Here is a 16,298-nt window from a genome sequence, read left to right on the forward strand (position 1 = left end):
TTTAATTTCTGGTCAGTGTTGAGTTGGCTGATGTCAGCCAGGGAAGCAGTTGGAGTATTAGAATTGGCCTTAGCACCACTAAGCTAAGGAGTGAGAAAACAAATTAGTCAGGGTTCCTGCTCCCAATTACTATTCAACAACTGCAAAGGGGTGGGGGAAAGAGTCAGGGAGGCACCAGAGATGAGGCAGCAGTGGCACAGGCATCCATCTGCCTCATGCAAATTAGTGCCCTCCCACTGACCTCGCAAAATACGATGGGGCAAGCACTGGAGGGCACTATAAGGCGAATGCTAGTGGTTAAATCAGGATTATGGTCCATCTATGTGGATCTCTTTCTCTCCCCTGCCTTCCCTCAGGAAGGTGACAGCTCTTACTCATTAAAATGGTTTGCATTTTTAAACTGAAAATATAGGGCCCAGTTTCGGCCTGAGTTACTCCTGTTTTTTTTGGAGCAACAAGTTTAGAATGGAGCATCTTAGAAATTGCAATTCTCAGCATTTAGTTTGCTTCAGTTCTCGTCAGTTAGAACAGTTTCAGTTTGGAACAGATATTTTTTTCCCCAAAGGGGTCGTGTCCAGCCACTTACACCCATTTTGAAAGTTTAGGCAGTGAAAACTTACTCCATTCTCAGTTAGTTTGGAGTAAGTGTAGATTTTTGAACGCTCAGAAAAACCTTGCCGACACTTAGAAAATCAGGCGTAGGTTACAAATCAGGCGTAGGGATTGGGATCGGGGGTTTAAAGGGACGTTTACAAACATTAAACAGTTCAGTTTTACAAATAAAGAGCCATCATCAATAATAAATGATAAATACATCAATAAATCAAAAAAAAATTTAAATTTTTTTTTTAAATCAAGAAGAACATAACAAGAATTAGGAACAGGAGTAGGCCATCTAGCCCCGCGAGCCTGCTCTGCTATTCAACAAGATCATGGCTGATCTGGCCGTGGACTCAGCTCCACTTACCCGCCCGATCCCCATAACCCTTAATTCCCTTATTGGTTAAAAATCTATCTGTGATTTGAATACATTCAATGAGCTAGCCTCAACTGCTTCCTTGGGCAGAGAATTCCAGATTCACAACCCTCTGGGAGAAGAAATTCCTTCTCAACTCGGTTTTAAATTGGTTCCCCGTATTTTGAGGCTGTGCCCTAGTTCTAGTCTCCCCGACCAGTGGAATCAACCTCTCTGCCTCGATCTTGTCTATCCCTTTCATGATTTTAAATGTTTCTATAAGATCACCCCTCATCCTTCTGAACTCAGAGTAAAGACCCAGTCTACTCAATCAATCATCATAAGGTAAACCCCTCATCTCCAGAATCAGCCTAGTGAATCGTCTCTGTTCCCCCTCCAAAACTAGTATATCCTTCCTAAAGAAAGGTACTCCAGGTGCGGCCTCACCAATACCCTGTACAGTTGCAGCAGGACCTCCCAGCTTTTGTACTCTATCCCTCTCGCAATGAAGGTCAACATTCCATTCGCCTTCCTGATTACCTGCTGCACCTGCAAACTAACTTTTTGGGATTCATGCACAGAGTTTCATGCACAAAGACCCCCAGGTCCCTCTGCACCGCATTTTGTTGTAATTTCTCCCCATTCAAATAATATTCCCTTTTACTGTTTTTTTTCCCCCCCCTCCAAGGTGGATGACCTCACACTTTCCGACATTGTATTCCATCTGCCAAACCTTAGCCCATTCGCTTAACCTATCTAAATCTCTTTGCAGCCTCTCTGTGTCCTCTACACAACCCGCTTTCCCACTAATCGTTGTGTCATCTGCAAATTTTGTTACACGACACTCTGTCCCCTCTTCCAGGTCATCTATGTATATTGTAAACAGTTGTGGTCCCAGCACCGATCCCTGTGGCACACCACTAACCACCGATTTCCAACCCGAAAAGGACCCATTTATCCCGATGCTCTGCTTTCTGTCAGCATGGATAGAGAATTGGCTGGCTAATACATTTCCTCTGACTACGCGTACCTTTATCTTCTGCAGTAACCTTTTGTGTGGCACTTTATTGAATGCCTTTTGGAAATCTAAATACACCACATCCATCGGTACACCTCTATCCACCATGCTCGTTATATCCTCAAAGAATTCCAGTGAATTAGTTAAACATGATTTCCCCTTCATGAATCCATGTTGCGTCTGCTTGATTGCACTATTCCTATCTAGATGTCCCGCTATTTCTTCCTTAATGATAGCTTCAAGCATTTTCCCCACTACAGATGTTAAACTAACCGGCCTATAGTTACCTGCCTTTTGTCTGCCCCCTTTTTTTAAAAAAAAAAACAGAGGCGTTACATTAGCTGCTTTCCAATCCGCTGGTACCTCCCCAGAGTCCAGAGAATTTGGGTAGATTATAACAAATGCATCTGCTATAACTTCTGCCATCTCTTAATACCCTGGGATGCATTTCATCAGGACCAGTGGACTTGTCTACCTTGAGTCCCATTAGCCTGTCCAGCACTACCCCCCCCTTGTGATAGTGATTATCTCAAGGTCCTCCCTTCCCACATTCCCGTGACCAGCAATTTTTGGCATGGTTTTTGTATCTTCCACTGTGAAGACTGAAGCAAAATAATTGTTTAAGGTCTCAGCCATTTCCACATTTCCCATTATTAAATCCCCCTTCTCATCTTCTAAGGGACCAACATTTACTTTACATAGACATAGAAAACATAGAAAATAGGTGCAGGAGTAGGCCATTCGGCCCTTCTAGCCTGCACCGCCATTCAATGAGTTCATGGCTGAACATTCAACTTCAGTACCCCATTCCTGCTTTCTCGCCATACCCCTTGATCCCCCTAGCAGTAAGGACCTCATCTAACTCCTTTTTGAATATATTTAGTGAATTGGCCTCAACAACTTTCTGTGGTTGAGAATTCCACAGGTTCACCACTCTCTGGGTGAAGAAGTTCCTCCGCATCTCGGTCCTAAATGGCTTACCCCTTATCCTTGGACTGTGACCCCTGGTTCTGGACTTCCCCAACATTGGGAACATTCTTCCTGCATCTAACCTGTCTAACCCCGTCAGAATTTTATATGTTTCTATGAGGTCCCCTCTCATTCTTCTGAACTCCAGTGAATACAAGCCCAGTTGATCCAGTCTTTCTTGATAGGTCAGTCCCGCCATCCCGGGAATCAGTCACTCCTTTCCGTTTTATATATCGGTAAAAGCTTTTACTATCTGTTTTTCTGTTTTGCGCAAGTTTACTTTCGTAATCTATCTTTCCTTTCTTTATTGCTTTCTTCGTCATTCTTTGCTGTCGTTTAAAATTTTCCCAATCTGCTAGTTTCCCACTAACTTTGGCCACCTTATATGCATTGGTTTTTAATTTGATACTCTCCCTTATTTCCTTGGTTATCCACAGCTGGTTATCCCTTCTCTTACCACCCTTCTTTTTCACTGGAATATATTTTTGTTGAGCACTATGAAACAGCTCCTTAAAAGTCCTTCACTGTTCCTCAATTGTGCCACCGTTTAGTCTGTGTTTCCAGTCTACTTTAGCCAACTCTGCCCTCATCCCACTGTAGTCCCCTTTGTTTAAGCATAGTACGCTCGTTTGAGACACTACTTCCTCACCCTCAATCTGTATTACAAATTCAACCATACTGTGATCACTCATTCCTAGGAGGATCTTTTACAAGGAGATCATTTATTATTCCTGTCTCATTACACAGGACCAGATCCAAGATAGCTTGCTCCCTTGTAGGTTCTGTAACATACTGTTCTAAGAAACAATCCCGTATGCATTCTATTAATTCCTCCTCCAGGCTATCCCATGCGATTTGATTTGGCCAATCGATATGTAGATTAAAATCCAACATGATTACTGCCATTGCTTTTTCACATGCCTCCATTATTCCCTTGATTATTGCCCGCCCCACCATGTAGTTATTATTTGGGGGCCTATAAACTACACCAACCAGTGACTTTTTCCCCATTACTATCTCTAATCTCCACCCACAATGATTCAACATTTTGTTCATTAGAGCCAATATCATCTCGCACAACTGCCCTGATATCATCCTTTATTAAAAGAGCTACCCCACCTCCTTTCCCTTCTTGTCTATCTTTCCGAATTGTCAGATTCCTGTATGTTTACTTCCCAGTCTTGGCCACCCTGCAACCACATTTCTGTAATGGCCACCAAATCATACCCATTTGTAATGATTTGTGCCATCAACTCATTTACTTTATTTCGAATGCTGCGTGCGTTTAGGTAGAGTGTTTTAATACTAGTTTTTAAAACCATGATTTTTAGTTTTTACCCCTCCTGCAGCCCCTTTATATTCATACATATTGTCCCTTCCTATCACCTTGTGGTTTACACTTACCCCAGTGCTACTCTGCTCTATTGCCTCCTGCCTTCTTTCTTGGGGTCCAGTTCATCTGAGCTCTCAGAGCCCTCTCCTGGGTTCCGAATACTCCTTGCATTGAGGCACCGAGCTGTCAGGCTTGCCTTTTTATTACACTTCGACCCTTCAGAATTTTGCTGTACAGTGGCCCTTTTTGTTTTTTGCCTTGGGTTTCTCTGCCCTCCATGGTTACTCATCTCCTTTCTGGCTTTTGCTTTTGTCTCCATTTTGTTTCCCTCGGTCTCCCTACATTGGTTCCCATCCCCTGCCATATTAGTTTAACTCCTCCCCTACAGCACTAGCAAACGCTCCCCCTAGGACATTGGTTCCGGTCCTGCCCAGGTGCAGACCGTCCAGTTTGTACTGGTCCCACCTCCCCCAGAACCGGTTCCAATGCCCCAGGAATTTGAATCCCTCCCTGCTGCACCACTACTCAAGCCACGTATTCATCTGAGCTATCCTGCGATTCCTACTCTGACCAGCATGTGGCACTGGTAGCAATCCTGAGATTACTACTTTTGAGGTCCTACGTTCTATAAAACATTTTCTACCTACCGACTGCAGCACCGGGAGCCCCCCCCCCCCCCCAAGTGTGTCTCTGTCAGTGTCGGGGAAAGAGGAGGGGGGGGGGGGGCAGCGGTCAAGTCGGATCCGGGGCAGGGGGGGTCGAGTTGGAGCATGAGCTGGGGAGAGGGGAGGGGAGGTTTGAGAGACCCAGCTTAAGGGAGGAAGCAGGAGCTGGCGAGGGAGGTGCAGCCTGAGCCACGCCACCCCAGTGAGTCCATTCGGCCAGGGCTAGGGGCTGCGTGCTCGGGCTGCTCCCACACAGTTTTGGGCGCCTGGAGCTATTGCACATGCGCGCCCACTGTAGCACGCCTGTGCAGAGGTCCCAGCACTGATTTCAGCGCAGGGACCTGGCTCCACCTCCCACAGCTTGTGCTGCGCCGCGCCCAGCTCCAGAGGACCTGCAGGGAGCCGGAGAATCTAAGTATTTTTTAGGCGCACTTTCTGGCGCGAAAAACAGGCGTCCAGGTCAGGGCTGCGCCATACTAGGCGTGGCCCGAAACTTGGGCCCATAGCAGGTACTAATCAGGGATAGAACCGTTAGCAGACTGAACGGTATTGATGTGTCCTGGGAAATTAGCTACATTGCACATCCTCAGTCTGCACAATCCAACTTCACCTCACAATCACAGTTCTGGGCAAACATGTGAATTCTAAGCACAGGCTTTTGGGAAAGGCTGAAAGCTTCAAGTGAAAACTTTAACGAAGGCATAAAACTACACCTGACAATGCAATGGATAAAATTAATCACTTTATTGTGCCAAGTTCTTTGAAGACGCCAGTTGGGAGCTGGGGAGACACAATCAAAAGTATAGATAGTTTATACAAGACAGGTATACATGATGGAAAGTGTGACAGAAGAGTGTAATTAAGGGTTACTAAAGAAGCATTTTCCAAAACTTGTACTAGTCAATTAAAATAAGCTACTACTGAATTTCAAAGCTAAACCTTTTAAACAGGGATCTGGTGACCATCTATCAAATTTGTTCTGTTTGAGGACACAGCAACCTAATTTAATTTTAGCCTAGATCCTCAATATAGAAACAAAAGAGGTGAAAGCTACCACTTCAGAGGAATCATTAAAAATACTCAAACTTTTAGAATACCGCCCATTAAAATGGAATCAATAATATTTTTCAAATATTTAATGGCATCTCCGATTCTAGTTTTATCTTCAAAAGAACCCCTAATTTGTGCTTTGAAATGTGTTTATTCGCACTCAAACATCTACATTTATCCAAATACAACTTAAACCCAACAGCATGACAGGCAGTATCCGATATTAATCCAGGATTTGATGAGCAAGAATCAAACTATCATGTTACATTACACATGAACTAAATATTGCACTATTTCCTTTGTATTCTAAGACTGATGACAAGTTTACATTTATTCCTTTGGAACCTAACTCGGGGAAGGTTAAGAGATCCACAACAGTCCCAGTTTTATGACAATGGTACCAGTCTTAAATTTAAAACATTTTTTGTTTATTAACCAATATTCTCACATTACATGAAGAAACCAAGTAATAATTATTATTTTATGTTAACACCTATCACTTTCACATTTAAGCTACTGCAAACTTATGACATGCTATAAATGTTCTTTCATGGCTTCAACAATTTTCATTTATATAGCACGTCATTCGTGATGAACTGCTACACAGATGCAGTTAATATTGAAAAAAATCTTAAAATTAACCAACCCAAATTGGGAGATAATTTTTTTTTTAAAAAACAAAACCTGGAAATCTGGAATAAAATCAGATAAGGTTGGAAATGCACAGCAGTTCCATCAGCATCTGTAAAGAAAATTGATGTTATAAGAAAGTTATTTTCCCACCGAACAGTTGACCTCTGAAACAGGTTGCCGTCTTGTGCCATGGATGCCAATTTGCTTCAAGCGAGAGCTGGACCCCTGTCTGGCTGGGGTGAATATCATTTCTGACAAAAGATAGGTACTGCAGGGAATTTCCTGGACTAGTTTTGATTACCTAGATGAGTCAGAGAGGAATTTCCCGATTTCTCTCCCCCTCAACCCCAAATATGGACTGGGTTGTCATCTGATTGTGTCTCTCCCAGAAGATCACATGGTTTCGGGTGGGGTGGAGCGTGTATAGAGTATCACAATTGTGTAGAACCGGCTGGATGGACCAGAGGATCTTTACCTGTCCGTCACTGTTCGTATAAAATATTTCCCATGAAAAGCCTTTGTTCATACCCAAAATATTTACCTGTTTTTTTTTTTTGCTGATGCTGAAGGAACTGCTGCGTATTTCCAGCATTTTCTAAGGAAATTTGTATAACTTGCCCAAAGCTAAAAATCTTGAAGACAAACTGTCAGTAAATCAAAGACTTGCATTTATATAGCACCTTCCAAGACCTCAGGATGTCTCAAATCGCTTCACAGCTAATGAAGCACTTTGAGTGTAGTCACCGTTGTAATGTAGGAAAAATGGCAGCCAATGTGCACAGCAAGGTTTCACGAACATCTGATAAATGACCAGATAATTTAGGTGTAATGTATTTGCTTCATGGGCTCTTTGCTATTAAGAACTAATTGGTTTATTAGCAAAGGGTTTAACAATCACACTACATGTTCATCCAGCAGGCTCACAACCACCTGACTCATCGTGGATCCCACAAACCCAACTGGCTGGGGTTTTATTGAGTCTTGTGAACATCATGTGACTGGCTAAGCCACTCCCAACTCAACAAACCTGTGAACATACTCTCAGGAGGTGCAGTGATGTTGGTTGAGGGATAAATATTAGCCAGGACACCGGGTGAACTCCTCTGCTCTTGCTTGAAATAGTCCCATGGAATCTTTTACGTCCACCCGAGAGGGCAGGCGGGGTTTAATGTCTCATCCGAAAGCCGGCACCTCCGACAGTGCAACACTCAGCCAAAATTGTGTGTTCATGTCGCTGAAGTGGGACTTGAACCCACAACCTTCTGACTGAGGCAAGAATGCTACCACTGAGTCACAGCTGACATTGATACTGATGAGAGTACAAGCCCAAGCCATGCAAAGTAGTTTCAGACAATGAAATGTAAATAAAGTGCAATAGAATAGAAACAGATCGACTCACAAATTTACTTCCCTTTACGTTTATCAAGAATGATTTTGCATTGCACTCTTTTCCTAACAAAACAATGTAATTGGATTAAAATTAACTAGCATCGATTAACTTTTTTCTTCACTTGCCTAAATGTTGCTTAAACTATGGTTTGAACTGTAAATGAGTAGCCATAAATCATTACCTTCTTTAGCAAGCTCTACCTGATGTATAGTACACAGCTGATGCATATTTACAGCATGGGTGTAAATGGATATTCATGGGGGCATTACAACTGACACCGATCCTGTCCTCATTTAGCATCCGCTTCCAAAAGGAGCTGCTAGTTATCAATCAGGAACAGAAACCTTGGGCAATTTTCCCTTCTCTAACCCAGGGCACCGAGACCAATGAGGCCTTTACCGCTGTCCTCATTGAAAATAGCTTAACAGCACAGACTAGAGATTGAGCTTGGAACCTTCCTGGTTTGTATTGGCTCAATTCAGATTGCAAAAACCTGCTGAGCCAGGAGGGTATTCCCCAAAAATGTTTCTAAAACAAATTTCAGAACATATCAGGCAGATCAATGAAAAAACACATCACAATATCCTGCATTAAATGTACATTCATTGTGAATCTGTCAGAATGATGAAATAATGCCAAGAGGCATTTTTCCAGGTACTAAACCTCATCATTTACTGGAAATATTTTAGAATGCCTGCAAGCACAATTTTTAATGACAAAACTAACACAAAAGTACTTTGTTTTGTAAAGATATTAAATAAATCAAGTTCTATATCTATGAAAATCAAAATTAAATTCATTCTCCTATTTTAGGATTGCAATTTTACTATACACCCTGATAATACTCCCCTATATCACAAAGAAAGCATTTTAACCCACAGATAAACATGAACACACCTTCAGTGTTTGTGAACAAGAACAGTAAAATAGTGAGGGAAACAACATACATTCACACTGTTAATCATAACACTACATTGACCAAGAGTGGCTTTGAAGTTGATTAGAAGATTTTATTTAAAATAAATCATCCTGGGTATTTATTTCAGGTGGTCTCCAAACATCAACATGAATCTAAAAGCCCTCTTAGTATTTGAAGTGCTCCGAATTTTTTTTTAAAACATTACATGTTATGTATTTCTTGAAAATTATCGAACCTAAAGAATACAGAAACTTTGTAATAAAGGCATAAATTATACTTTCCATTTGATATAAAAATGTTACTGTGCTTTTCACAGTTTTGTTTTTGACAATATCTGGTTATGTTTGATCTCTAAATACACAGGAAGTTGGAAGCTTTCCATATGCGCAGTCTCAGATCTATACTCCACATATGCTGGCAAGACCGGGTGTCAAACTTTGAGGTTCTGGAGAGAGCACAATCACCTAGCATCGAGAAGATGATCATGCGAGCCCAGTTCCAGTGGGCTGGACAGGTCATCCGCATGGATGAGTCAAGGATCCCTAGTCAGCTTCTTCACAGCGAGCTCTGTGAAGGTCGAAGACACTAGGGGCGCCCCCACAAGCGCTACAAAGATTGCATCAAGGTTAACCTCCAGTACTGTGGCATTCGACCAAAGCACCTCGAGAATACAGCAGCTAATGAAATCCAGTGGCGAACCCTCACGAGGACTGCCTGCCAGACCTTCGAAGAAAGCCAATGTCAACGCCTGCGGGACACTAGAGATAGACGACATCAGGTGGCAGTGCTGTCAGCATCAGGCACATCGAACTTCCCTTGTCCGACGTGCAAGAGACTATGTGCATCCAGAATTGGCCTATACAGCCACTTGAAGACACATGCCATTGATGATTAGCACATCAACGTCTTTGTTGGATACGACAGACTACCAAGGGAGTACATAGGGACCAAAATTGCCCCGCGCCCCATTTGGGGACGGTAACCTTCTGGGCCCTGGACGTTTATCACCTGGGCCAAAAGTCCCACCCCTGGCGTGGAATAGGGCTTTGCGCCGCTGAAACGAGGCGGCATACTGTCTCAGGCACTCCACCTCGTTGGAGGGGCGCTCCCGGGGCATCAGCACTGTGCTTAAGTCAGTGCTATGCGGATGCACTACACACCCCTCCCCTTCGGTTAAAGGGGAGGGCCATTGCGCACTCTGCAGGCCCTTTGGTGGCCCCCCACTGGGTCACCAGGGATGCGCTGTACCGGGCCAGTGGCCCGGCACCCAAAAGGGAGTGCCAGGCTGCATGATGGGCACCACTGTTGGGCTGACCAGTCAGCCAACAAAATAAAATGGTGGCCCAGGGCACACGTGGCATCATCTTTAAGGGGCGCCCCAGGCGGATGTCAGCTCCCTGCAAAGCTAGCGCAGACATTGGCTCGCGCCAGCCTCATGGCCTGTGGGGCAATTTCCCCTGCGGGCCGCAAAGGGGTGGGTGTGAGGCGCAAAAGGGTCAGCGCGCACGGCAAATTACCCCCAAAATCTATGGGGCAATTTTGCCTGAGGCGCTATCGCCCACTACTCCAGGCGAAAAGGCCATTGCGCCCCATTAGCACCTCCCAGAGGCACTAACGGGGCGCAAAAAAGGGAAATTTCGACCCCATGCTCTTTTTACACTATCGGGTTATGTTTAATTCCTACATGTGTCATCTTAACAAGAGTTGTTATATTTACTATTCACATGTACAAACCGTCCTTTTATACATTTGTATTTAAATATTGATGGTAGCGGTTTGAAAAATGTAAATCACACAAAATCATCAAACTGAGCAGTTTGTTGTCACAGATTCTCCCTAACTTGTATGCAAGAAAGACCAACGGCCAAACGAAACTGGCATTTCTACAAATGCAACTGCGTGGAAAAAAAACTCCAGCCCATTTCAATCTAGAATTACAATCGAGATCATTCAATAAAAACCAGTTGAACCACGGGTATTCGATTGCACTTGTTACTGTTTACATTTATTAAAACAAACAACGAGTTGTGTCCAAACACAAATAATTTTATGAATGGGTTAAGACACAACATTGATGACCACTGCGATATTAAAATTATTACTTCTACCAAACACAATCATTAAAAAGGTAGAAGTCTGCCTCTGAAGGCGGCGGGCACAAGGACCCAGCGTAACCTGCTCTGCTTTAATGGTATGGGACAAAGGCCCGAATGATACACATCAGCGACTTTATGTTGCATTTTATAGGCATGAATTAACATTGTAGCGTGAAACCTCCAAGTCTCCAAATGAAGCTGTTTTTTTTGGAGCGGGTAGCCGGAGAGGATTCCCAGCGAGAAAACTGCCGGCCACCTGACACTTTTATTGCCATTGTATGGTTCCGTAATTACAGCCACAAAAACTTACTCTGATGTCTGGCCATCCCCCAGCTCTGCCTGCTGATGCTCGGGCTCCGAATCAGTGCCCGTCCTGCCGATTTTAAAGCGTCCATAGTTGGTAAGTGCAAAGTAGTTTTGGGTGCAGAGGGCGTGGAGCGGCTCGGCTCCCCTGACTGAGTGAGAGAGGGAAGGAGGGAGTGTGAGTAAGGGAGGGAGTGAGTGGGTGGGTGTTTGACGGACAGCCGGCAGCGGCTCGCACTCCACCGAGCGACGGATCGGAGCCTCTCTCGGATCACAGCAAGTGCGGCGCGGCACCCGAGCTCGGCTCACACCGGCTCGGCTCAGACCGGCAGGGCGCGTCCCGGTTCGGCTCAGACCGGCAGGGCGCGTCCCGGTTCGGCTCACACCGGCAGGGTCCGGCCCGGCTCACACTGGCAGGGCGCGTCCCGACTCGCCTCAGGACAGCCTTTTTGCGCATTTAATTCCTTTTGGTTTTCCATCCTGGGATCTGCTGCGCTGGTTTGGCGTGGTGTGACCACGAAGGATCAGTTTGGTGTCACACTTTTGCTTGAGATTACCTTTAGATCTGCCGCCTGGCCTGGGTTTTAATCGATCATGATTGTCTCTGTTGAGAAGCTCAATTCATATCCTTTAAATCCCATTGCTTTATGCTCTGCCAGTGTTTTTAGCTGGAGTTAAGGCACGTTGTCCTACAACAGAAGAGCTGTAGCTTATAGGGGCCTGCAAGAGAACAAATTGACATTTAACCACTTGGTCCATGTTTGGACTTAACCAACACTGACGTTTCTTCACTCTGCTCGATATAAGGATTGTATGTGAATGGAGTTTGACCAATCTCAAGCCAATCCTTATTGAGCATAAATCCGCAGCATAATTTAGCGCTAATTGGCAATCACTCTCATCTGAGGAATTTCAGATGCTGGAAATTAAAATATTATCTGGTAATCAAAGGAAATTAAATTTGACAGGTTCTATGGGCAGGTTATCCACTCCACCAGTTTACCGCCCAACAATAACAACTTGCATTTATATTGCACTTTTAATGTAGTAAAACATCCCAGGGCACTTCATAGGAGCATAAAAATTTGACACCGAGCCAAAGAAGGTGATATTGGGACAGATGATTAAAAGTTTGGTCAAAGAGATAGATTTTAAGGAGGAGAGATTTAGGAGGAGGGGCTAGACAGGCACGGATGCCAATGATGGAGCAAAGGAAGTGGGAGATGCAGGAGAGACTAGAGTTGGAAGAGGGTTGTAGGGCTGGAGGAACCAAATTTTAATTTGAACCACGTAATGTCTAAAGTTTAATTTGTTTAAGTTTATTGGTTTTGGTACCCCTCCCCACTTTATTCAGGGGGCACTTGATTTAATTTATTGTTTTACAGGTGCAACTAAAATAGTTGTAGGGCTGGAGAAGGTTACAGAGATAGAGAGAGATGAGGTCATGGAGGGATTTGAAAACAAAGATGAGAATTTTAAAATCAAGATATTGGATGGCTGGGAGCCAACGTAGGTTAGCAAGCACAGGAGTGAAGTGATTTGGTGTGAGTTAGGATACTGGCAGCAGTGGTTTGGGTTTTGGAGGGTAGAAGATGGGAGGCCGGCCAGGAGAGCATTGGAATAGTATGGCTAAACTTAAGAAAAGAATGAATGAGTCCAAGTAGTGATTGTGAATATTACTCTCATTAAGCCCTTGAAATATTGCAGCCTGAATTGTGTAGCGTACATATAAAGGTGCTGTTTAGATGGGGTAGTGGAGGCAGTTTTATTCCATGTTTTGTAATTTTATGTGCAATCAAATGGTTTCATGTGGACAGGCAGTGTTACTCTACCATGTAATTTGCAAAGTTAAAGCACATGGGATTGGGGGGTAGTGTGCTGACGTGGATTGAGAACTGGTTGGCAGACAGGAAGCAAAGAGTAGGAGTAAATGGGTACTTTTCAGAATGGCAGGCAGTGACTAGTGGGGTACCGCAAGGTTCTGTGCTGGGGCCCCAGCTGTTTACATTGTACATTAATGATTTAGATGAGGGGATTAAATGTAGTATCTCAAATTTGCGGATGACACTAAGTTGGGTGGCAGTGTGAGCTGCGAGGAGGATGCTATGAGGCTGCAGAGTGACTTGGATAGGTTAGGAAAGTGGGCAAATGCATGACAGATGAAGTATAATGTGGATAAATGTGAGGTTATCCACTTTGGTGGTAAAAACAGAAAGATAGACTATTATCTGAAAGGTGACAATTAGGAAAAGGGGAGGTACAACGAGACCTGGGTGTCATGGTACATCAGTCATTGAAGGTTGGCATGCAGGTACAGCAGGCGGTTAAGAAAGCAAATGGCATGTTGGCCTTCATTAGCGAGGGGATTTGAGTACAGGGCCAGAGAGGTGTTACTACAGTTGTACAAGGCCTTGGTGAGGCCACACCTGGAGTATTGTGTACAGTTTTGGTCTCCTGACTTGAGGAAGGACATTATTGCTATTGAGGAAGTGCAGCGAAGGTTCACCAGACTGATTCCTGGGATGGCGGGACTGACATATCAAGAAAGACTGGATCAACTGGGCTTGTATTCACTGGAGTTCAGATGAATGAGAGGGGATCTCATAGAAACGTTTAAAATTCTGACGGGTTTAGACAGGTTAGATGCAGGAAGAATGTTCCCAATGTTGGGGAAGTCCAGAACCAGGGGTCACAGTCTAAGGATAAGGGGTAAGCCATTTAGGACCGAGATGAGGAGAAACTTCTTTACCCAGAGAGTGGTGAACCTATGGAATTCTCTACCACAGGAAGTTGTTGAGGACAATTCACTAAATATTTTCAAAAAGGAATTAGATGTAGTCCTTACTACTAGGGGGATCAAGGGATATGGCGAGAAAGCAGGAATGGGGTACTGAAGTTACATGTTTAGCCATGAACTCATTGAATGGTGGTGCAGGCTCAAAGAGCCAAATGGCCTACTCCTGCACCTATTTTCTAAGTTTCTATGTAATGCAGTCATATTAGGGTTGAGTTTACTATGACAGAGCAACAGCATAGCCAATATGTATTATAAGGTAGTAATGTAAATGCAAATATCTGATGGAACGTCAAAGGTATTACACCAATTTTTTGTCTCTTTCCTCCCACATATTTGTAGCCTAAATCAGATTTCTACCAAGGTTTATGAGTTGCCACTTAAGCTTGTTCTGAACTACCTTATGATAAAGTCCAGAATAATTTAATAGTTGCACTCAAGCCAATTAATGTAGAACTACAATACAACCTGCATGAAAACAAGTTAATTCCCTCCTGCCAAAGTCATCAAAAACAAGACACACATGTAACTGTGCTTTTTAACTAAACATCTAAGTTAACATACTTATTTGCCATATGATAAATTGATATTGCCACAGGCATTTAGTTAGGCCTACCGTCTACAACAAGAATTTCATTGACTATTTAGTTTACAGCAAGTTTGAGATTAAGAATTTAGCTTACAGTCAGCATTACAATTGCACACCTAGAATTGCTGATGCTAACTATCAGATGTTTTAAATAGAGTATTAAACCAACAAAACTTTAGTTTATCACCTGATCTTTGTGACCAGATTGCCAGGGCTCAAGGGTTGGAAATGGCCGATAGGCCATAGTTTGTATAACCCTGTCCTAAAGGACAAGAGGAGAATTCAAACCCCTTTGTTTTGCATCCTTAAAGCACTCTCCAGTGTTCTTTTATTTACGCAAAGAGCGTGAAGAGGCCAAGCGCAGGCAGTGGAAGGAGCGCGCGGCAAACCAGCCCCACCGATCCCTTTCCTCGACGAATGTCTGTCCCACCTGTGACAGAGTCTGTGGCTCTCGTATCGGAGTGTTCAGCCATCAAAGAACTCACTTAGGGAGTGGAAGCAAGTCCTCCTCGATTCCGAGGGACTGCCTATGATGATGATGATTTATTTAAAATGTCAGCTTTCCTCAGTTGGCCGTAATCTTGCCTCTGAGTTAGAAGGTTTTGGGTTCAAGTCAGGGGAAGACAGTAAACAATTGTTTTGCCAAGTTTGCTTTCTTGTCACAGAGATGGATTAAAATTGAGTGTAAAAATGTGAATATAAATTAGTTTTGACATTGTGACTTTACTAAAAATGCTGCTCACAAAGATGAACATTTCCTTTCTGGAATCAGCAGGTCAAGTAAAGGTAGTGAATAAGAGATGAAACAGATCGTAGATTCCTTTTAACTTTGGTTCAAATACAATATATTTTAATAATCCAAATATATATGAATAACAGCTAAAAATGTAAATCAATTCTGTGACTTAATATGATTGGTGGTGCAGTGTTTGGAATACTTTTCAAAATGTATTTTAATTTAAGAGCCAGTAATAAGGAAAGGGCATTCATCCCATCAAAGCTCCTCCCTTCAGTCTTTCCCGCCATTGCATCTAATTATATATTGTATGTTTTTTGCCGCTGTTATTTTGCTTGGTAGATTATTCCTAGAGCTTTAAGATTTTACTTTTGGAAAAAATTCCCAGGAACTTTTCTGATTATTTTGGACTTTTCTGTAACAACTTAGGAACAGAGAAGGGCATTCAGCCCCTTGAGCCTGTTCCGTCATTTCATGGCTGCTCTGTACCTCAATTCCATTGCCTGCCTTTGATCCCTACCCCTTGATACCATTACCTAATAAAAACCTGTGGATCTCAGCCCTGAACATTTTAATTGACCTAACATCCACAGCCTTTTGGGAGAAAGAATTCCAGATTTCCACTACCCTTTGTGTGAAAAAGTTCTTCCCAGTTTCACTCCTAAATGGCCAAGCTCTAATTTTAAGATTGTGCCCCATTGTTCTGGATTCTTCCACCAGAGGAAATAGCTTCTCTGTGACTACCCGGCTGAATCTTTTATCATTTTAAACACTTCAAATAGAACACCACTCAATCTTCTAAACTCCAGGGAATACAAGCCAAGTTTATGCAACTTCTCCTCATAATT

At 43.3% G+C, this 16,298-nt stretch overlaps 1 protein-coding gene across 1 annotated transcript in view; it reads right to left on the reverse strand.

Annotated features, from left to right (window-relative positions):
• The window catches only part of LOC139266820 (low density lipoprotein receptor adapter protein 1-B-like), a 183,588-nt gene extending 172,062 nt beyond the window's left edge, over positions 1-11,526 (reverse strand). Inside the window, exon 1 of the mRNA XM_070884425.1 lies at positions 11,339-11,526. Within this exon, the coding sequence (XP_070740526.1) occupies positions 11,339-11,423 (85 nt within the window). The 5' untranslated portion in view covers positions 11,424-11,526. The remainder of the gene's footprint in view (positions 1-11,338) is intronic.
• Between the last annotated feature and the right edge of the window lie 4,772 nt (positions 11,527-16,298).

The sequence above is a fragment of the Pristiophorus japonicus genome, chromosome 7 (assembly GCF_044704955.1).
Source record: "Pristiophorus japonicus isolate sPriJap1 chromosome 7, sPriJap1.hap1, whole genome shotgun sequence".
NCBI classification, from domain to species: Eukaryota; Metazoa; Chordata; class Chondrichthyes; family Pristiophoridae; genus Pristiophorus; species Pristiophorus japonicus.